The 22,690-nt window shown below is 46.4% G+C and overlaps 1 protein-coding gene across 1 annotated transcript in view; it reads left to right on the top strand.

Annotated features, from left to right (window-relative positions):
• Positions 1 to 22,690, top strand: part of LOC147717786 (complement factor B-like) — a 472,008-nt gene that overhangs the window by 127,232 nt on the left and 322,086 nt on the right. The window contains exon 7 of the mRNA XM_086924573.1: positions 15,403 to 15,541. Coding sequence (XP_086780699.1) covers positions 15,403 to 15,541 — 139 coding nt within the window. The remainder of the gene's footprint in view (positions 1 to 15,402; positions 15,542 to 22,690) is intronic.

Below are 22,690 nucleotides of genomic sequence, written 5' to 3'. Positions count from 1 at the left end.
ACATGGTAACCTCTGCGGAAGACAGAACACTGTGATGTTGCAGGGCCCGTGCCTATCATGCTAACACAATGACCACAGAGACACACTTGATCAGATGCGGGTTCGGGGGCGTTGGCGGTCCTGGGGTTGTTGCGATAAGTGTTGTGGCCCTCATGGGTATCCCTGTATCATGCTCATTGAGTCTACGGCACCTGTGGGTGTTCTGGTGTGGCTCTTGGCTGTGTTTCCTTTCATGCTGAAGGTAGTCGTCCTGCTTAACACCAGCAGAAAGCCGGTGTAAAATCCCTGGTGGTAACGTAAATGTAAATGTAAATGTATAGGCATTTATATAGCGCACTACTTACCCGTAGGGTCCCAAGGCGCTTCGACCGCTGCGAAACCCTTCCTGGCTTCCCTGAGAGATGGTCCCTTAATGGGTATCTCCAGGGTGAGACCAAGCATCCCCGGCGGTCTGGTGGGGCCGTTAGTGAAGATGAGGCAAGCTAATGCCCAGAGTTGCCGAGTGTGATCGCTGATCAGAGTGGGCACCGAGGCGAGAGAATTATCGAGTCCGCTGACCCTGGTCCAGAAACCTGCCGCGCCGGGAATCGAACCCTGGTCCCGGGCCGTCCTCTGCTCTCGGGTCTGCTGCCTCTAACCAGTGAGCCACACTACTACGTGGCTTATAGCCGAAATTTGTTTTCGCATTGCAGTTGTTGTGAAAGGAATTATGGGAATTTTTCGTGTGCAGAACAATATACGAACTGAGCAGTGTATCTTGTCCAGCACCTGACTCACTATTCCCAATCAATTTAAATACAATGAGATTTCTTCATTGATTTTGTGAGTACACTGTAAGTGCAGCCACTACCTCAGTGCAATTCAATACAGGATTTTAGTATTTAGAATAAATCGCAAAGGTGCACCTCATGTCTTTTTGCACAGGAACGGCTACTCTGCATTTCAATATCAGCACTTTAATGCAACTAAAGTTGAGATAAATCTAACACAGTATTCAGAGGTTGGTGCAAACTGCAGACATCACCAGTATTCCCTCGATAAGTGCCCCAAAATTTAACACAATGGTGGATACCACCAAATAACAGTAATAAGAACAAGAAAGAGTCACATAGCAGTTAGGAAAACAACCAAAAGGTTAATAATTTTTTGGGGGTCAAACTTTATTTTTTTATAAACATATGGGCCAGATGTAGGAGCCCTAATACCGGTCGGAAACGGCCGATTTCGGACGTTTCCGACCGGTATTAGGGTTTTCAGATGTAGGGGGCTGAAAAATACAGAATCAGTATATTTACCGATTCGGTAAAATTACCGATTCGGTAAATATACCGATTCTGTAATTACAAATGTAGGTGGCACAGTTTACAGTGCCACAGGCCCTTAAGAGTCGGTATTTTACCACACAATCCTATTGTGTGGTAAAATACCGAATTCAGGTGTGCATGCACATCTGTGCATGCACACCTGTGCAATGTGACACACAGACATGCCCTTAGGGCATGTCTGTGTGCCACATTGCACACAAGCCTGTACTTGGGGTGCTAGAGGGTGTCAAAGTGACACCCCCTGCACCCTTGCAGGATTCGGTATTTACCGATTCTGTAAATACAGAATCGGTATTTCCCATTGCTTCCTATGGGCTTAAAAGCCCATAGGAATCAATGGGAAATACTGATTCTGTATTTACAGAATCGGTAAATACCAAATTTTACAGATTCGGTAATTTAGATTTTAAAATTACCTAAATCTGCCCCTTTCCCTTTTACAGACTCTTGAATACCGAATCGGTAAAATTCTGTATTTAAGAGTCTGTAAATGGAAATTACCTACATCTATCCCATAGAAACCAAAAACTATTTTCAAATTTAATTTTTTCAATCAACATATATAAAAAATAAACTAATAAACAAAATTTAACAAAAGTCATAGAAAATAACAAGGTGGAAGACTCCTGTGGGGCCCATGGATGTCGACGACAGAGCCTGGAAAATAAAGCACAAAATGTGTGTAATGCCCATATCAAAGGACTGAGAGAGAGAAACAGAGAAGGAAAAACAAGCCAGAGAGAAAAAGAGAGGGAAGGAAAGAAAGGGAGTGAGAAAGGGAGAAGGGAGAGAGAGATAGAAGGAAAGGAATGCTGAGAGAGAGAGAGAGAGAGAAAGAGAGAGAGAGAGAGAGAGATATAGAGACTGTCGCCTCTGTGCATTCATGATCAAATAATTAACTGGTGCCGGCGGAGTGTGCAGCAGTGGGCGGACTGCACGTGCCTGTCAAAACCCCGCCGATCTCAGATGTGTTGCTGAGTCCTGAGTCCTGAATGGTGGAGACCACATCAGATTCTGTGCGGATCTTATAGATGTTGCTGAGTCCTGAGTACTGAATGGTGGAGACCATATCAGCTTCTCCGTGGCCCAGCAGATCTCACACATGTCGCTGAGTCCTGAGTCATCAATGGCAGAGACCACTTCAGGGTTTGGTGCCGCTAAGCCTGTGGAACTCAAGTCCGTGCCACGTAGTGGTAGGCCCCTGATGGCCGTATGAGTTTCACAGCAAGAGGTTGATAGGCCCCTGATGGCTATACAGCTGAGGGTGCGACTAACCTTATGCGCAACTTTTCATGGACTCTTTATGGTTGAGACCCGTGGAGCGTCTGCCAGCTAGTCAGCACCGGCAATAAAGGATGTGACGTTGTCGATCTATTATATTTGCGTGGTCATATGGCCTGTGACGCATGTGCCTGATGGGTGTGTTGTGCGTGCAAACCTGCCCTCAGGGAGTGGCAGTGAGATGTTGAGAATTAGATCACTGACCGGCAAACCAACAGCGTGTATGCCTGCGACAGGTAGCTATGTGGGGCCAACATCGGAACGTAATTGGAGTGGAGTGGCGTGGCGTGGCGTACGACGGAACAGGGCAGGGATAGCAACAATGACGCGAATGGTCTGCGTAGTGCAGGTTCAGTGGCACCACTTGTCACCAGCCTTCAATATGAAAATCCTCCTCACTAATTTGTGTTAACCCCTTCCATGCTGATGGCAGAACGGTTCCGTCATCAGCTACGGGTGAGCTGTGCTGATGACGGAACCGTTCCGTCATGAGCCCGTTAGAACCTTAGAACCCTCAGCACAGCGCGAAAATTCGCGCCGCGCTGAAGGGGTTAAAGAGTGTTAGTGGGACTACATGTCGACGGCTTGCATATCGAAATAATCTGGATATAATAATGCTGTATTGATGGGTGACTGTATGTATGAGTGACTGCATGGGTGAATGAGTGGAAGTGTGTGTATACCCACAAATTAATGAGTGGATATGTACTAACTGGAATTGGTGTGTTAATGGTTTTGAAAATGATAGTCTGTATTTTAGAGTGGGAGTATCAAGTATTATGTTAGGGTCTGATGAGGTGCATCAGATTTTCACGTGGACGATGTAATCAATGATGTCATCAGTGATGTCATTTGACATGTCATCAGTGATGTCATCAGTGATGTCACTGACCATGTCATGAATGATGTAATATGTGACGTCATCAGCAGTGCATTGCGGGGCGCAAGATATAGTTAGCTCAACTAACTATAACAGGGGAATTTCTATTGTTTTGTATGAGTGAAATGTCCAACTAACTATAACGTCCCTGAAACCTATGGTTTTTTCAGTAAATCTCTAAGGTTTTTTAAATGTTAATTTCTAACTATAATGTGCCTGAAACCTATTGTTTTTTCAGTGAATATATATATTTATATTTAACGTGTCCCTTGAACAAGATACTGAGTGGGAATTTTTCTCCTTCAGGAGATTCTTTGTTGTATATGTTCATACCCAATCTCCTGGGGCTTTACTGGGTTGCCCCTATTTTATTGTGCTTAGTTCTAGCGCCGACACTTGTCTGCAAGGGTCTTTGTTTCTATAAAGGTGTATCCTTTGGCACTGTTACCTCTAGAGTGCGCACATGTACAGCCGAGCACATTCTCGTTTATCTCCACACAGGGGGCCCCACAGGAGCTCACACTTAAAAGAGTCTTCTGCTGATCAGCATCAGAGCTCTTTCTTCAGTATTGGATCTTTCACAGATTCACATACCTGAAGCATTCCCCGTCGTCGAAGGGAGAGTCCCACGTTACTGAAATCAAGCAGTATGTATTATTAGAATAGGCAAGGAACAATCACTTTAATAGGCTATCTAAGCCTGTCTAAATAAGAACGGAACTTCAGCTAATCAGGCGATAGCACCTTCTCGAATACTCCCAAAATAGGTTGAGTCTATCAGATTTTCTACTGCACGTTGTGTGAAGGGAGTCTTCCTGAGCTCTGCTTGGTTTTCTTCAAAGCAGTTTCTGGAAGCTACTACTATGACCTCTACCATGTCTAAGGCATCCAAAAAAGGGCTCTTCAGGCCCTGCAAGATATGTGGAAAGAAAAGGGTTTGTGTGGATGGTCTCCACAAGGAATGTCTGTACTGCCTCTACCCTCTGCACAAGGTAAAAGACTGTAAAGTTTCTCATACTTTTTCCACCAAGACCTTGAAGGGCAGGGAGGGGAGGCTTCTTCTGTGGTTTCAGAAAGCCATAACAAGGAGGAGGATAGTGACACATTTTCCACATCTCAGAAGAGATCTCTCAAGAGGGAAAGATAAGAAATCCCACCATTGATCTGCCAAAGACAGCTCAAAAAAGAAGTCAAACCAAATCTCCTCAGAGACTGCCAGATCTGAGTCCAGTATTCCATCTGTAAAAACTGGAGCTCATCCTCCTAAGCCCTCTTCAGACCCGCTGACAACGAAGCATAAAACTGCTTTAAAACTCCAGACAACGGTAGCAACACCGTCGAGAGCAACATCGTCAACGATGGCGGTTACCACTGCCTCGTCGACTATGACATCGGCTACATCCACAACAATGACTCCTTTAATTTCTGCATCAGATCCTGTCGATGAAGATTTAATCATCAACGAAGGTTCCATTGATGTCTACACCAAAGCTTCCATAACGACCCCGCAGACAAAGGTAACACTGACCACATTTAAAGTCACTCGACCTACTTCCATCTGCTCAATGACGTCTTTGTTGATGGTAATGTCGACAACACTAAACATTTAAAAGACTTTCCTCTTACCTGAGCATACCTCACTCAGCAAGGTAGCTCCTCTTCCCCCAAGCCATCTGCTGGATTTGAAGGAATCAGAGGATGATGGCTCATTTGGGACAGCCCATAGCCCATCCGAACTGCATGTTAAATGCCAAGACGAAGAGGTTGAGTAAGAGGAACAGTATTACGGAGAGTATTACGACCCAGAATTATGGTGAGCACTACCAGTATTAAGCAGAAGTACCTCCTCATGAGGGTGCGGTTCAAATGCCTATGTCTCTGTTTCAAGACTTCCAGGCAATGCTGAAGGACTTCCATAAGAGGTTTCCTGATCCTCCACAAGAACAGCCCAATGCTCTGCCTCCACCGCCATTTCCCCGAACACCAAGGCCTCTTCCTCCACTGATACCACCCAGGACGACACCTCCATCAAACATAGCAGCACCTCATAGGGATGATCCTTCATCATCAGATGCTGACAGAGAGGAGGGAGAACTTCAAGACAACCAGCCCGCCCATGACGAATGGGACGATTACCTAGTTCCCACTCCATCACCTACTGTACTGCAGCCAGGAGACTCACCTCCGGGGGACATAGGAAGATTTTACAATTTGATGGAGAGGGAGACAACAAGATTCCAACTACCAATATCAGTCAAGCAGTCTGACTGCTTTCTCTATGATTTTAAAGAGCAAATAAGAAAATCGGTACATGCCATCCCCATTAAAGACTACATATGGGAGGAGGGCATAAAGATTATGAGGAATCCGTCAACTGTAGCTGCAGTCTTACCGCATGGAGATAAAAAGTACAAGGCTGCTGAAGAATCTCCTGCTTGCCTCACGAGACATCTCAAGCCAGACTCCATAATCTCTCAGAAGGCTCAACACCATTCTTAAAACCCCTCCACTCTTCTCTCTGCCCCACCAGACAAGGAGAGCAGACACTTGGATGGAGTCAGCAAGAGATTCTCCATCATGTCTGCCATCACTGTTCGTGCGGCCAACTCTCTGGCCATCAAAGGTCACTATGCCAGACATCAGTGTCCTCATCGATCTAATGGCGGAAGATAGAAATCTGTGACAAGAAAGATCTTGCATGAAGGCAACCGCACGTCATCAGAGGTCATTGACTGCGCAATGGACGTAGCCTCCACCAACTTTCGGCAGCTAGCGGGAGCTGCCGTGTTTAGACAACAAGGTTGGCTCAAAGCGACAACTTTCCAGCCAGAGGTGCAATCTAAAGTTTTGGATATGTCCTATAATGGAGAAAGCCTTTTTGGCAAACACATAGATTATGCTCTGTTAGCCACCAAGACAGACATGGACACAGCCAAATCTCTAAGTTTCTTGCAGTTTCGAAAGCTGCTCTTTTGAGGAGCATGTGGATGAAGATTCTCAATGTACCAAGGAGGATACTAGCACGTCTAAAAGTACCAGCCCTTTCAGTCACAATATAGGTCCTCTTACCAACAGCAGCCCAGTCGCCACAACCCTGCGGCAGCATACAACAAACAAGGGCTTAGAAGGAAACAAAGCCTCCAGCGTCGAGACAACAGCCACAAACAGTGACCTCGACTAGGTGCCAGCTATCCCCAACCCTTCAAAACCTCTGGGTGCGAAGTTTACCAAATACCTCCGCTAATGGCAGCGAAGAACATCAGACAGATGTGTATTATATCTTGTATCTTATATCTGGTTGGACCGCAGAGACATTGGCTACGGCCCTCATTGAATCACAAATCTGACAGGACATTTGATTTTGCCTTGAAAAATCCCACGGCCCAAATAGGCCTTTTGGCCGAAACACGTGTCGGCTGTCCTACTATACTGTGAAAAATTAAATAAAACTTAAGCACGCTCAACTTCTTAAGAACGTCTGAATTTTCTTATGAATTTTTATTGACAATTGAGAGGGAACAAATCTCTACCTCTCTTCATACTTACCTCCATAATGGCTCTTGGGTGAAGCCCTTCGCGAGGAATGTTCCAAAACACTTGGGCCATAACAATTGTAGCACGAAAACCCAGAAACTCCCACCCAAAACAACGATTCATAGGTCTCACTGTAAGTTATCACAAATCATCAGCTACTCCATCCAAGAGGATAATATTACTGGGCACAGCCTTAGATACTGTCCAGGACAAAGCTGTATTATCCCAGGACAGGCAACGAAGGCTCAAGGAACTGGTGCTCAAACAATCCAGAAAAAAGTCCCTTTTCAGTCCGTTTGTTCAAATCGCTTCGGGGCATGATGTCCTTAGCAATTAATCTGGTCCCTCTCGCACGTCTGAAAATGAGACCATTACAAGAAGAGCTACAAAAATAATGGATTCAAACAGAAAGATCATTCGAGGACCTTGTAAAGATCACACCAGGTATGAGGAAGCACTAGCATGGTGCTCCCAGGCCTCCCATTTGTCAAAGGGCTTCACTTTCATGCCTCTGAATACCCAACTTCATAATAACTAGAGGGCTGGTCTGGTCATCTGCATGACTTGCGAATTCAAGGAAAGTGGTCTCTACTCCAGAAAAGCATGTATATCAATCGCCTGGAACTCAAAGCCATCTATCTCAATCTCCAACCGTTCCTACCAAGGATAGAGGGGTTTTCAGTGCTAGTGCGCACAGACAATGCCACCAGCATGCACTAACTGAACAAGCATGGGGGCACAAGTTATTTGACGCTTTCCAAGGAAATCTGGAGCTGACTTTCAGCTCACAGGATAACTCTACGGGCCGAAAATGTGCCCAGAACAAGCAATCTCCTAGCAGATATGCTCATCAGAACCAAGGACAGCTGCCACCAGTGGGAGCTGGATCAGTTCTGTAGGACAGGATCTTCTTTCTCTGGGGCAAACCAGTGTGGGAGTTCTTCACAACATGCCTTTTCGATAAGATGATCCGGGACCTATACATGCACTTTCCCCCCATCCCTCTCATAACAAAGGTTCTCAGCCAAGTAAAAGTGGACCGCTGTCGCCTCCTCCTAATGGCCCTCAAGTGGCCCAGAGAGCATTGATACACAGAACCTCTCCCACTATTGGAATCCAACCGCATTCATCTGCAACCATGCTCAACCCTGTTGATGATGGGCCAAGTAATGAAATAAAGGAGACCCCCTGCTATGGATAGAGGTTCCTAGGGCAGGGAGAATAACTCCATTGTACAAAGAACCCAGGGAACCTCACACATACATTAATAATTAGATACACAATTTCATGGCTCAGAGAATGTGAATCTACGTTTTATCAAAATCTTTATTAACAATCAACATTGAAATAATTCATAAAACATTCTCATATAAGATAACAATGTCTCACAAACAATACTTTAACATTTAGAATGAATGTACAGCATAGAGCGTCCACACATCATCATTTATATGTCTACATACATCCTCATTCTCCACATAAAGTCTTGTGATACCTAACAGAGTGTTGATAACGTTGAGTCTTTTCAATACCAACAATATTAATTATAAATTCTCATCCAGTATTTAGTCATGCAAGTTTCAGTAGCACAATGTCTCTTGTCTGTGTCAATACAATAGATTGAGTTTCAATAGTAACTCATGGATGCTTTGTCCCAGTGGCTTATTTTCTAAATCTTTCTGTTTCATCTGTCAAATGAAACACTCTGTTAGGTATCACAAGATTTTATGCTGATAGTTTATAAAGATGTTGATAAAACTTAGATTCCCATTCTCTGAGCCATGAAATTATGTATGTAATAATTGATTGTGTGAGGTTACCGGGGTTCTTTGTACAATGGCGATGAGCCAATGCAAGGTTTTCATCCAGACCCGACTTCTCTCCACTTTTATGCCGCCGTTGTGGAGTCTGGTGGCTAGAGTGTGGTGGGAGATGCTGTTGAAGGCTGCTGAGAGGGCTTGTAGAATGAGGGCCACGGTGTGGTCTTGGTTGAGAAGAGTGCAGATGTTGTCCGTGGTGGCTAGGAGGGCGGTCTCTGTACTGTGGTTGAAATGAAATAAAACTTATAACGCGCGACTTTGCCCGGAAGCATCAAGGCGCCTATAAAAGCATATCATAAAAGGCAAAACCAGAAAACTAAGGGTAAGCTTTGGCAAAAAGCCACGTCTTCAGGGCCTTTCTAAAAATTTGCATCGATGGCAATTTCCTAATTTCACAGGGCAGAGTATTCCACCATCTAGGAGCAAGGCTGGAAAAGGCTCTGCCTCCCCACTTAGCTCTTCGAACTCGGGGTACTGAAAGAAGAAACTTCTTTGAAGAGCGAAGGTTTCTCGGGGGAGCGTATGGAATCAGAAGATCTTTTACTCCTCCTGTCTCTTTTCTATTCAAGGCCCCATAAACCAAACAAAGAACCTTGAAAGAGATCCTGGCTTCAATTGGAAGCCAGTGCAAGGATTTCCTGGCGGCAGTAGCCGATGACCTCCTAGGCAAGTCCAGAACGAACTTAGCCGCGACATTCTGCACCGTTTGAAGTCGTTGTAGCAAGAATTTGTTTACTCCAGCATAAAGGGCATTGCTATAATCAAGCCGAGAGGCTATTAATGCAACCACAATTTGCTTCCGGGCTTGTACGGTCAGATAATACTTAATCTTCCGCAAGATCTTGATAATACCCCAGCAGGTGGAGATTGTCCTGTTGACTTGATGACCCATAGCAAGGGCCGGATCGATCATGACCCCCAAATTTCGTGCTAAGGGGTAGGTACAGGGCAAGTCCCCAGAGATAAGGGCCACCATTCCGTCGACCAGATGTCCTCTTTCCCGCCAAACACAAGGATCTCCGTCTTCTCGCCATTTAGCCTCAATGAATTATCAATCATCCATTGAGCAACTGCCTCCATACAGTGTCTAAAATTGGAGGCAGAAGAGCTAACAGGCTGGGCGAGAGACAGCAAGATCTGGGTGTCATCGGCGTAGGAAACTACCTCCATCCCGAACGATCTTATAAGCCTGGCCAGTGGGGTCACATAGATATTAAACAGGGTCGGGCTTAATGCCGACCCCTGTGGGACCCCACACCTGACCGGCAGGGATGGAGATAGGAACTCCCCCAGCTTCACTCTCTGTTCCCTCTGGTCCAGGAAGGAGGCCAACAGACTTAAAGCAGGCCTCTTCACCCCTATCTCCCTCAGTCGAGATGTTAAGACGAGGGGAGACAGGGTATCAAACGCAGCCGTGAGATCTAGCAGGATCAGCAGGGTACTCAAACCCTTATCAACTGTGGTGCGGATGTTATCAAGCACCACAGTAAGGGCGGACTCCGTGCTGTGACCCTTTCGAAATCCGTGCTGCGAATGATCCAAGAGACCAGAGGTTTCCAGAAAGGATGCAAGATGCTGGTTCAGATGGATTTCCAGCATCTTTGCTGGGGCTGGAAGCAACGAAATGGGGCGAAAGTTTTTGTAAACCTCCGGGTCTAAGGTAGGCTTTTTCAAGAGGGGTTTGACCACCGCTCTCTTCCATTGGGAAGGAAAAATACCATCCCTCATTGCCTTGTTCATGATCTCAAGTAAGGGAGGCAAGAGGGTATCCTTACATTGTTTAAGGAGTTTAAGAGGGCAAGGGTCAAGGGGAGAACCCGACCTAGTCTTAGCCAAAAGGACATCCAATTCCTGCAGGGAAAGAGGGGGAAAGCTAGACAGGAGGACAAGATTAGCAGGTCCAACAGGTACTAGGGAGGGAGACACCTGAAAGGTGGAGGAAGATATTGAGGCCCTTTGTAGCTCTAAGGCCAAGACAATATCAGCAATTTTGGTATGGAAATAGAGGGCAATATCGTCACACAGTTGTTGAGTGTAGGTGACGGGGTCCAATATCTGCAGGGTGGTCAGCGAATCCACGATCTTAAATAGCTCTTTCGGCAAGGTGAGGGCCGTGGTGAGATTCGAAAAGTATTCCTGCTTGGCTCTTATGATCTCAGCCTTATATTCCCTCAAAATAATTTTATGGGTTTCCCTATCCTGAGTATTCCAGCTAGCCCTCCAAAGTCGTTCCTGCTTCCTGCAGCCCTGTCTTAGATGTCTTAGCGACTCCGAATACCAGGGAGCCGATGACCTTTTTCTGGCAGAGTAGCGTAGGGAAGCAGGTGCTAACTCATCCATGGTGGCTGTGGTGGCGTTTTCAAGCTTACGAACCGCTGAAACCACATCCTCATCCATAGAGATCGCCATGGTGGGAATTAGGGGAGCCAATAGGTCATGGGTTATCCTCCTCAAGTTTCGTCTCGATTCCATTTTACTAGGGCCCTTCGGAATATTGTTTATGGGGGTAGTATCCACTTTCAACGGGACTGCGGAGTGATCCGGCCAGGTAAGCGGGATAGGGGCATCGGTGGTCAGCCGACTATCATTCGAAAAAACCCCATCCAGCGTATGGCCCGCCTGGTGGGTGGCACCCTTAACTAATTGCTGCAGGCCACAGGCCGATAGGGTATCAAGGAAAGAAAGAGTGGTTGCTGCAAAATCTGGATTGAGAAGTGTTGAGGATCACATTGGATTCTATGAAGTACGTGAGCTGGTTGTTAACGATCTTCTCAGCGACTTTGGCAGCCAAGGGGAGGAGAGAGATGGGTATGTAGTTCTTGAGGTCCATCGGTCTGCAGAGGGCTTCTTGAGGAGCGGTTTGACTTCTGTGCATTTCCAGTCATCAGGGAATGTTCCTGTTTTCAGGATGCAATTGATTGTGCACTGTAGTTTAAGAGCTATGGCAGAGGCGATACTGTGGAAGATGTGCAGTGGGCAGGGGTCAGTGGGAGCTCCTGAGTGTATGCTCCTCGTGGTCAATGCGGTGTCTTTTGTAGTGACAGGGGTCCAGGTGGTGATGGCCGGCTGGGTGGCGTTGTTGGGGGTTGGAGTTGTGTCGATGCCTTGGTTCTGTTCGTCGAAGTTGTCGAAGAGAGTTCTGATCTTGTGATGGAAGAAGGAGCTGAGTTTGTTGCAGAGGTCTTGGGAGGGAGGGACGTCAGATGTTTTGCTGGGGGTTTGGTGAATTCTTGTATGATGTTGAAGAGGTCCGTAGACTTGCAGGAGTTGGAGAGGATTCCTTCCTGGATGAAGTTCCTCTTCATGGACCTGAAGAGTTGGTGGTGTTCTGTCATGGCGGTCTTGTAGGCGGTGCGTGCTTCTGGGGTTTTACTGTTCCTCCATGCTTTCTGGAGTTGCCAGCACGTGCGTTTGGATTCACAGTCCGTGTTGAACCAGGTTGCTTTCATGGTGCATTGTATGATGGGGTTCTGGAGGGGGGGAGCGTGTTAGTGCAGTCGGTGATCCATCTGCTAAATTTGTTAGCTGCAAAGTTGGCATCGGTCATGGTGGGTGGAGAAGTGCTACTGAGGGCGGAGTTGAGGTGCTCTTAAATGATCTTACCCCAGTTTCTGTGCATGGTCTTGAGTGCGGTGGGTTTCGAGAAGGAGAAGTGGACGCAGTGGTGGTCCATCCAGAAGGGTTGCGTGATGTGGCTGAAGTGGATGTTGCTTCCTCCTCTAAAGATGGGATTGAGGTTGTCATGGTGAAAATTCAGGTCTCCGAGCAGTGCGTAGCCTGTGGAGGCGAGGGCAAAGGGTGCAATGAGGTCTGCGATGGGGAACGAGGTCCGTGAGATCTATAGGCGAGGGTTCCGTGTAGTCATTCTGGGGATGATCTGGATCTGGAAGTGGAGGTGTTTCACGGGGGCAAGGAGTCATTTGAGCTTGCGGTTGTGAGTCGTAGGGAGTTTTTTTGTGTATGATGGCGAGTCCACTTTCAGGGTGGTTGGGCCTGTGTTTTTCTCTGGATCAGTGCCCAATGGGGATGTCAGTTGCGATGTCGGGAGCGGAGCTGGCATTGGTCAAGGTCTCTGTGAGGAAAGCGACATTGGCGAGAAGGTGCTGAGGAGGTTCCAGATTTCAACTGCATGTCTGTGTAGGGAGCATACGTTGCGGATGCAGCGAAGGGGTTTGGGCTCGCGGGTGTCCGTGGGGTTGGCTGTAGCAGTAGGGATCCGGAGGTGGGTGAAGGTGCTGCGGCAGTGTCAGCAGGATAATTGGCCTTGGGTGGTGTTTGGCATCGACAGTTGGCAGTTGATGTTTCTTATTGGGTTGAGAGCATGGAGGGTTGCTGAGTTGTAGCGGTGGGGGGGTCGGAGGACCAGGGTCCCCGGTGGCTGGTTGCTGTCGGGTCGCGGACGGGCTCGGACTGGCTAGCCTTTTGTATGCCTTCGGGGCGCCAGTGGTGCGCTAGCTGCATGGCCACCATTAATTAGGGTTCGGGGTCTGGGGAGCAGTTGGGAGGCAGGAGCGGGAACAGGCAGTGGGGAGGGGCCCTAGAGGCAACAGAGATAGAAAAGGGAGTGAAAGCGGCAGCAGTGAGAAACAGACAATTAAGGCACAATGAGACAAAAAGGCACAAAGGCAAAAGGGCACAAGAGACAAAGGCACAAAAAAGACAACGAGGCAGAAGGGACAAAGGCACAAAAAAACAACAAGGAAGAGAGACTAAGAGGCACAAACTGCACAAACGGACAATTAGGCACAGACAAACAGGGCATAGATAGACAAAAGCAGGGAAAACAAACAGAAAGGCTGGCAGAGTGGACCAGCAGAAGAGCAAGGCTTTCCCACTGGACCACCAGAGATGAGGCGTAGGCAGAAGCCTGCGGGTGGAGGAGGGGATCGAACACATTAACTGGAGGCCAGAAGGGGCTGGGGGCAGCAGTACAATGACGGAGCTGCGTGAGGGGAGAGCAGTTTCCCTGACCAGGATTTCTAATCAATAACATTTTCCATAGGGGTCCTTAAAAGCTTAAACTTTTATACAATCAAAATAGAGAAACTTCTCATAATAATAGATTGATTCTCATCATATGCAGAACATCCCGCACAATCCAGGCACAAGCAAAGGCCATCATGGTATAATCTGTCTGCGTGGGCTGCAGAGAGCGGTTGCAAGGCTGATAAATCCTATGGCGAATCCAATCGGGCCATAGCCAAAGATACCATTGCGGCGGGTTTTTTAGGACTACATATCATGAGTGATGTCATAACTGAGGTCATAAGTAGTGCCTGGCAGGTGTGCAAGTCAGAGGTAGTGCTGCTAACCATAACTGGTTAATTTCTGTGGATTTGTCTTAGTTCAAAATGTTAATGTTGTCACTGACAAATTTACCTAACCATAATGTTACTTTAACCTTTGGTTTTTTCAGTGAGTGAATGATGGCTTCAATGGAAGCACTGGTTACGCTGACAAAAAGAGAGCATGCACTATTAGCAAAAAAGGCAAGGTGACATGCTATAGTCTTTCAAATTTCTCTATCTTTTACAAATGAAATAACATTTTGAAAAGCTTCATGTTAAAATTAAATTTGGTATTTTTGTATTTTTTTTGGTCATGGATAAAATTAAGTATTTTACAATTTGTATATTTGTTTTATGTTTACTTGATTTCTATATTTTTGTGAATTGTTTTGAAGTTCATATCATAGAAACTACTTAAACAATGGGTCCCTGACTTCTATTAGTCAGTCAATGAGTGTCCACATAAGTCAAAAGGTTAAGACCTGCTACAATATTGAAAGAAACACTGAGAGCCCCATTATGATGCTGGTCGGACAAGCGTACGACCGGCATGGTGTCGTAAACTGGACCGCCCGACAAGAAGTTGGTGGTCCGTTCTTCCCTAATTAGGATGTGAACGCCTTCACCGCAGTCGGAAAGTGTATCTTTCCCATTGCTGCTTGTGCTACGGGCTGTAGCCCAAGCCACAATAGGAAATATGCACTTTTTAAACATCCATGGACCTTGTGTCAAGTACGATGCATCTATGTTTGGAGGGGCAACACAGGTGCCCCCCCCCCCCCCAGGCCTCATAGCAGAGGCTGCGGGGAACGCCAAGGATCCGCAAAGACAGTTTCCGACAGCCTTTCTATGGCGGTCAGACCGCCATGGAAAGGCTGTCAGAAACGTGCTTCTTAATCCCCACAGCAATGCGTGAGCCAGCACCACCTCCATTCTGGAGATTACGATCTGCCCCGACAGGCTCCTTGATCCTGTCAGAGGCAGAGCAGATTTCCCCCGCAGGCATAGGTTGTACCACCCGTATTATTAAAGTGCGGTCGGACCGATGCCTCAGATGTCGAGCTAAACGTCACCGCCGAGCTGTCGGATGGCCTTCGCCCGAAATCGTAATAGGGCCCTTTTTGTTTTACTAATCTAAGAGAATGAAAATCTGTGGAAATGGGGATATACTAATACCCAATTATCCTATGCTAGCTGTGTTTTTTTTAACTTTGGACAGATAGTCTTGGGATTGCAGATCATGTCAGTAATGTGTACTTTTTTTCCTTCGGTAGATCTCAACCTATGACATCACGCCAAGGTACACAGTTGTTACCTATGCCACAGAACCGAAGATTTTAGTTCACCTCGAAGACGATGCAGCCACAGATCCTTCCAAGGTCATTGAGCTGCTGCAGGCATTTGATTACAGTGGTGAGTTGTTGACACTGTTGTTTTGTGGTGCAGCATGCATGACCTAATTAATGGGTGCCAAGGGCCATATTTTGCAAAGTGCCTCAAAAGCTAAGGTGGAGTGTGCACCCGTGTTCTGTTGACTTGAGGCCCTTTGATATTACAGAATAGGCTTCAGATGCTTGCACAGCCCCTTCTGTAATGCGTACACATGTAATGCTGGCCCGATCCTAAAGGGGTGTTCTCTCATTTGCTTGAGGGTGTGGTCATATGCAAATGAGAGAACCCTTTGCATCAGTATCCATGCAATAATATAGATGCGGGAGCAGAGGCAAAGAAGCCTACAAGAAGTGCACTGACTGTGCACCACAAAGAGAGTGCCCCCTGAAAGGTGGACCCCCCTCAGGCATTCTGTTGCAGATATATGCAGGCACTTGCTGCACCTGTGTGCAGAGGGATGTATTTGCCCTTTGTAATGTAGGTCAAGTTGCTGCATACAAAGAGAAAGGCAGACTGGCAGTTTCAAACATCCAGTTCGCCTTTCACTAATGCTCTATATCCAGGGGGAGGGGGGGCGTGAGTTTGTGGCTTCGCGAGAGCACCACATTAATTGTAATAAAGGGCACTTTCAGTTTCAGTTTAAAATCACGTTTATTTGGACCATTGCATATATTGTTAGAGGTTCATCTAAAAATACACTTCATTAACATACTAAAACATATCTTAAAACACATTCAATATAAAACCCTCCAATTACTCTGATTGGAGCTAAATTATTACTAAAACTCATTACAAAAGGTAAAAAGGAGTGCCTTCACTCTTTGCAGAAATTTCCCAATAACAACGGCAATATCTAGATGGGTCAGTTCAGTCATTAAAGTTACTGCCTGGGCCCTAGATTTAATTCCATATTTCTTAAAAATCGGTTTTAAGAACATCATTCGTAAATCAATAAACTTCTGACAATCTAATAAAATATGTAGCAAGTCACGAGGTGCCCAAAGTACAAGTACATCTTCCCGTCTTATCAATCATTACGCGTTTTGCCACATTATTATATAACACGGGTTCATCCCAATTCTTACCCTGAGAACCTCACTTCGTAATCGGCAATCCGGTAGCCTGTCAATATAGGGAAAGCTTTGTTCATTTTTCCATGCAACAGTCATAAAATGCACTGAGATTTTATTTGCAAGGTAGTTTTGGTCCTGTGCATGGGATATTTCCTTCCCCAATTTCTTAAGTATCTTCTTGTCAATGCTAATCATAAGTGTCGGAGGGCACAATTTAACCTCCATCATACGACATAGCTTCGTCATAATCACCCTAGTCTCTCCTGCCCATTTTAATTCGATATTCAGTATTTCGTTTTTACACCATTGTGAAATTTTGGTGTTTTTGTCTACTCCTAGACGTTGCCAGAATCGGAGTAACGCCATACAGGCTAGAATGCCCCATGAAGTGAAGCCTAATTACAGTCTTACTGCCTGGACCATGGCTGACAAGGGCAGTGTAAATAGATTTTTTAGGTTTTTACCTTCCTCAACATCCCAGCTCTCTTTACCGCTCAGGTATAGCAATTCTGCGCCATATAGAAATTGCGGAGGTACCATGGCCGAATAGGCTTTTAACACTGGTCTGTCTGACATCGCACCATAGGCTTTGTTAAACAGTTTCAGGCCGCTAATCGATGCAGAGGTTCTTACTTTTGAGGCATCTAGATGGGTAGACCATTTCAAACTTTTTTCAAACCAAAGCCCCAGGTACCTGTATTCAGTAACCGATTCCACTTTCTCTGTACCCAGCCACCATGTGAACCCAACTTTCCTTCTACCAAAGCTCAAGGTTTTGGTCTTATCCATATTAATCACAAGTTTTTTCCTGGAGCAATAATCATTAAATATATTAAATTTCCTTTGCAGGCCAACTTCTGTCTGATCCATGATCACAAGATTTTCGGCATAGAGCAAACATGCAATATGCTTACCATCTTGTTTTGGGCTTGCCCCAATGACGTTCCCCTAGATTATTGACAAATCTGCTAAAAACAAGGAAAACAGCAGGGGTGCCAGTACACATCCCTGCCACAGTCCATTTCCAATCTCAATTCTTCCAGATAAACTATAATCTATATCTAAAATTATCTGGGTCCAGTTCTTGGTATGGAGCATTTGAATCAGACGTAGCAGATCTTTAGGAATACCAAAACTAGTTAGGGCCTCCCACAACAGTTCCGGGTCCACCAGATCGAAAGCTGTGCGGAAGTCTACAAAACAGCAGAACAAACTTCCCTGCACTTCCGTCGACTTCCGCGCTATGGCCCAGAGAGCAAAGCAATGGTCGATTGGGGAGTGGCCTGCTTTAAACCCCCCCTCTGTTCCGGGGGTATAATCTGATTTTCCTCTGCCCAGTCTTTTAGTAAACCCATTATGGCTTTAGTGAAGACTTTTTCCTCTATATCTAGGAGATTTATCAACCTATAATTTTTCGGTATTTTGCGGCCACCCTTCTTATGTATAGGTCTTATGATTGCACCTTTCCAACTTTCTGGTACAATTCCAGTTTCCAAGACCACATGGAACATCTTTGCAAAGAACTCAGCCCACCATTCTGGTCTAATTTTCATTATCGCTGCCGGAAAGTTATCTGGGCCTGCAACACGGGTAAGATTCAAGCTTACTATAATTTTCTTTATATAGCTTGTGGTGAAGTATTTCTTTATATCATCCCTCACCTGTGGCCAAGCTGGGATCCTGGGCTCTTCTTGCATTGGCCATTTCCCATAGATTTCTCCCAGGTAGCCCACCCAGTGATCTTCCGGGACCATACAGTCTAGGGAACCTAGGGCCAGATGTAGGTATCCAAATACCGGTCGGTAACGGCCGAAAATACCGATTTTTGGGCCGTTACCGACCGATATTTGGATACTGAGATGTAGGGCATGAAAAATTACAGATTCGGTAATTTTACCGAATCGGTAATTTTACCGATTCAGTAAATTTATCGAATCTGTATTTTGAAATGTAGGTAGCACTGTAAACAGTGCTACAGGGCTTTAAGGATTCGTTATTTCCCACCAACTATTAGTTGGTGGTAAATAACGAATTCCCATGTAAATGCAAATATGTGCATTTACACCTGTGCCATGTGGCACACATACATGCCCTAACATGGCACATGGCACACAAGCACTAATCAGGGGTGCAACAGGGTGTCAAAGTGACACCCTGCCACCCTTGACTATTTCACAATTTTACCGAATCGGTATTTACCGATTTAGTAATTGACATTGATTCCTTCAGGCCCATAGGAATGAATGGCAATTACCGAATCGGTAAATACCGATTCGGTAATTACCGAATCTTAACGATTCGGTACAAAATACTGAATAATTACCTACATAGGTTTTACCAATTCTAAAATACCGAATCGGTAAAATTCGGTATTTTAGAATCTGTAAAACCTTTTTACCTACATTTAGCCCTTTCTTCCCTGCCCACACTTTCTTGTACTAATTTCCAAAATCCTTTGACATCTCTAGTTTCAATTACCTCCAACATATTTACCCAACACTTATCTTTGAATTTTCTTTTTACGGGCACTTACTTGGTATATGTCCGGAACACCCTTTTAAAAGTCTTCCGTGGCCTTATATATAATATGAGCACAGATGTTCAAAAGAGAGGGTGCCTAGGAAGAAGGAGGTTAGCGTCAGTAAAGAGTAATTTAGGTTAGTCCTCATGGCTAGGCACATGTTCATAAAAATTCACTACTGCTGCTTTACCTCTAGTACACTGTGCAGAAATTCAACCTAGAGATATGGAATGGTAATCCTTATACCAATGTGCAAATCTATCACTGTGCCCAAAAGCTCTCAATGCTCCCCCTGTTGTTGTCTGAAAATCAGACCCTAAAGTCACCTGGTTATATCAGTTATTTTGTTGGCATCTCCCTGTCTACTGATCAGTTGCATTAGTACTTTTGTCTCCAAACAACACAAAGAACATGAGTCTATAAGTGAGACTATAAAAATTGACCAGTTTAATATTCGAGCACGTCCTAATATTGCAGGACATGTCAGACCCCGTTTGGAAGGCCATGCAGCAAACAGGGGCTACTGGACCTCAGACGTCACTGGGCTCTGATATCCTGCGTTATTATGTCTCTGCACACTGGGCCTAGTAAAACCTCTTCAGCTCTTGCCTTTCGGTAGTAGCTATGGCGAGCAGTCACAGGCTTCTCAGGAACATAACTTGGGGGTGTGGAAGCTCAGAACTCTACAACAAGACATCAGGACAATAATGGATTCGCCAACACAGTGCTTTATTTAGAAAAGACAAGTAGTTTAATCTGCATAGTTAAAATTGAATACCACACAGGATATATTGGCAGGTAAAATAAAATACACTGGTGCTTGAGCTACAGTGCCTTGGGTACCACCCATCCCTCCCCTTTACCTGGGTGTCTCCCCTCCTGTGAGTCTAGGCAGGGCTCCCTAAGGTTAAGATGTTTGTGCAGCACAAATCAAGGCTCAGGTGCAGATGGTATGTTATGTTATTTTATCCAATATTTATAGAGATGAAAACAACTGTAGGGTGAGGCCATTCTTAGGGGTGCAATTCATTTGCATTCACAGAGCCAGGTTTTTAAAGCTTTCCTGAAAGTTTTCATTTCAGTGAGGGAATAGTTATGCAGTGGGACGGAGTTCCAGGCAGTTGGGCTAACACCGAGAACCTGCGAACTGACTCTTGACTTGCTAAAACTCAGCACCACCAAAAGATTGTCTGTGTAGTTTCTTCGTCAGGGAGTATCTTGCCACCTGACTAGTCAAGAAATCCTCGACTATCCCATGCAGAGACTTGAAGACTAAGCAACAAGTTTTAAACTGAATGAACTGCCTCACCGGTAACCAATGAAGCAGTTTCAAATGGAGTTGGGTGTGTGATATGCAAGGTCTTTGAACACCAACCTAGCCGCTGGGTTCTGAAGCAGTTGTAGTCTCACAATTTCGCAATTTGGGAGGGCAAGATAAATGCTGTTTGCATTACCTAATTAACTGCCAGGGATCCCTGCCCTAATAGTCCTCATCAATTCAACAGATAGATGAAGCTGCCACGATGGGGAAGTGCTGTGGACTTCGTACAGCTAGGAAGCTTCGCGTTCACCGCCATGAACAGAAATGGCATGACAAGCAATACAAGAAGGCTCATCTGGGTACTGCTCTGAAGGCCAACCCCTTTGGAGGAGCATCTCACGCCAAGGGCATCGTCTTAGAAAAAGTTGGTGTAGAAGCTAAGCAGCCTAACTCTGCCATCAGGAAGTGTGTCCGAGTACAGTTGATCAAGGATGGCAAGAAAATCACAGCTTTCGTTCCCAACGATGGTTGCTTGAACTTCATTGAGTTTGTTAGCAGCGTTTCTTGTCACTGCCAGCAGTCTGCTAGGTAGCCTCGAGCCATCTAAACGGAAAGTCAAGAGATAAAATGGGCTATCAACACCTGAACCGATGAGAGAACAGCGGCGCCTTGAAACAACAACATCCTGGACCCTTCCCAATCCGGTTTTCGCAGCAACCACAGCACCGAGACCGCCCTCATCTCCAGCACTGACAACATCAGAATCCTGATGGACAAAGGAGAAACAGCCGCCCTCATCCTCCTGGACCTATCAGCAGCCTTTGACACAGTCTGCCACAGCACCCTATCAGCACGCCTCCATACGCCGAAATTCAAGAGAATGCCCTGGCCTGGACCACATCCTTCCTCTCCAGGAGAACCCAGAGCGTCCGCCTCCCACCCTTCCACTCGAAATCCACCGAGATCATCTGCGGCGTCCCACAGGGACACTCCCTCAGCCCGACGCTGTTCAATATCTACATGGCACCACTCGCCAACGTTGCACGACAACATAACCTCAACATCATCTCCTACGCTGACGACACCAAGCTGATCATATCCCTCACCGAAGACCCCCACACCGCCAAAGCCAACCTCCACAGAGGAATGAAGGCCGTAGCCGACTGGATGAAGGACAGCAGGCTGAAGCTGAACTCAGACAAGACGGAGGTCCTCATTCTCGGACCCCCCCCATCAGCCTGGGACGACTCTTGGTGGGCCACATCCCTAGGCACAGCCCCGGTACCCACAGACCACGCACGCAACCTGGTGGTCATCCAGCCTCTCCATGACCAGGCAAGTCAACGCCGTCTCCGCGTCCTGCTTCAACACCCTCCGCATGCCCCGCAGGATCTTCAAAAGGATCCCTCCCGACATGAGAAAAACCGTCACCCAGGCCCTCATCACCAGCAGACTCGACTACAGGAACGCCCTCTACTCAGGAACAACAACCAAGCTCCTTAGACGACTACAACGAATCCAGAACGCCTCGGCACGACTGATCCTCAACGTCCCCCGACACAGCCACATCACACCCCACCTGAGAGGCCTGCACTGGCTCCCTGTCAACTAGAGGATCACCTTCAAACTCCTCATCCAAGCACACAAAGCCCTACACAACGCCGGACCTATTTAGCTCAACGACCGACTCAGCTTCCACACCCCCACCCGAAGCCTCCGCTCAGCCAACCTCGCCCTCGCCACAGTTCCTCGTATCCGGAAAACCACCGCCGGCGGCAGATCCTTCTCCTACCTCCCCGCCAAGACCTGGAACGCTCTCCCCACCAGCCTACGACAGACTCAGGACCTGCTGACCTTCAGAAGACTCCTCAAGACCTGGCTCTTCGATCAGTAATGGCCACCCTCCCCCCCAGCGCCTTGAGACCCTCACCGGAATGTAGTGCGCTTTATAAATGCAGTGATTGATTGATTGATTGAAAGTATAAGGAGCCACCCCCTTGCAAAGACAGGGACGCCATGCTGCTGTCCTGGCCACACTAGTGGAAGCCAGATTAAAAGAACCACCACTATTGGGACTTTGTACCATATTACAGACAATAAAGGCAACATTTAGCATTGCCTCTTTTGTACCCAAGCCGATGCCCGGTGGAGCTGTCCTATGCAGCTATAGAGGAGTTGGCTCTGGTTCACCCCTCGGCCGTCACCTACCCAGCCAGACATTGGACATTGTTCTCCTCAACTCCCCATTGTGTTTCTTTTCCCTCCCCTGCCTCCTCCCTCCGTGACTCTCTCTTTGCCTCCCCTTTTTCTGCCTG

This window comes from Lissotriton vulgaris, chromosome 5 (genome assembly GCF_964263255.1).
Source record: "Lissotriton vulgaris chromosome 5, aLisVul1.2, whole genome shotgun sequence".
NCBI classification, from domain to species: domain Eukaryota; kingdom Metazoa; phylum Chordata; class Amphibia; order Caudata; family Salamandridae; genus Lissotriton; species Lissotriton vulgaris.
The sequence above is the reverse complement of the archived record's forward strand: the minus strand, read 5'-3'. Positions and strand labels throughout refer to the sequence as shown.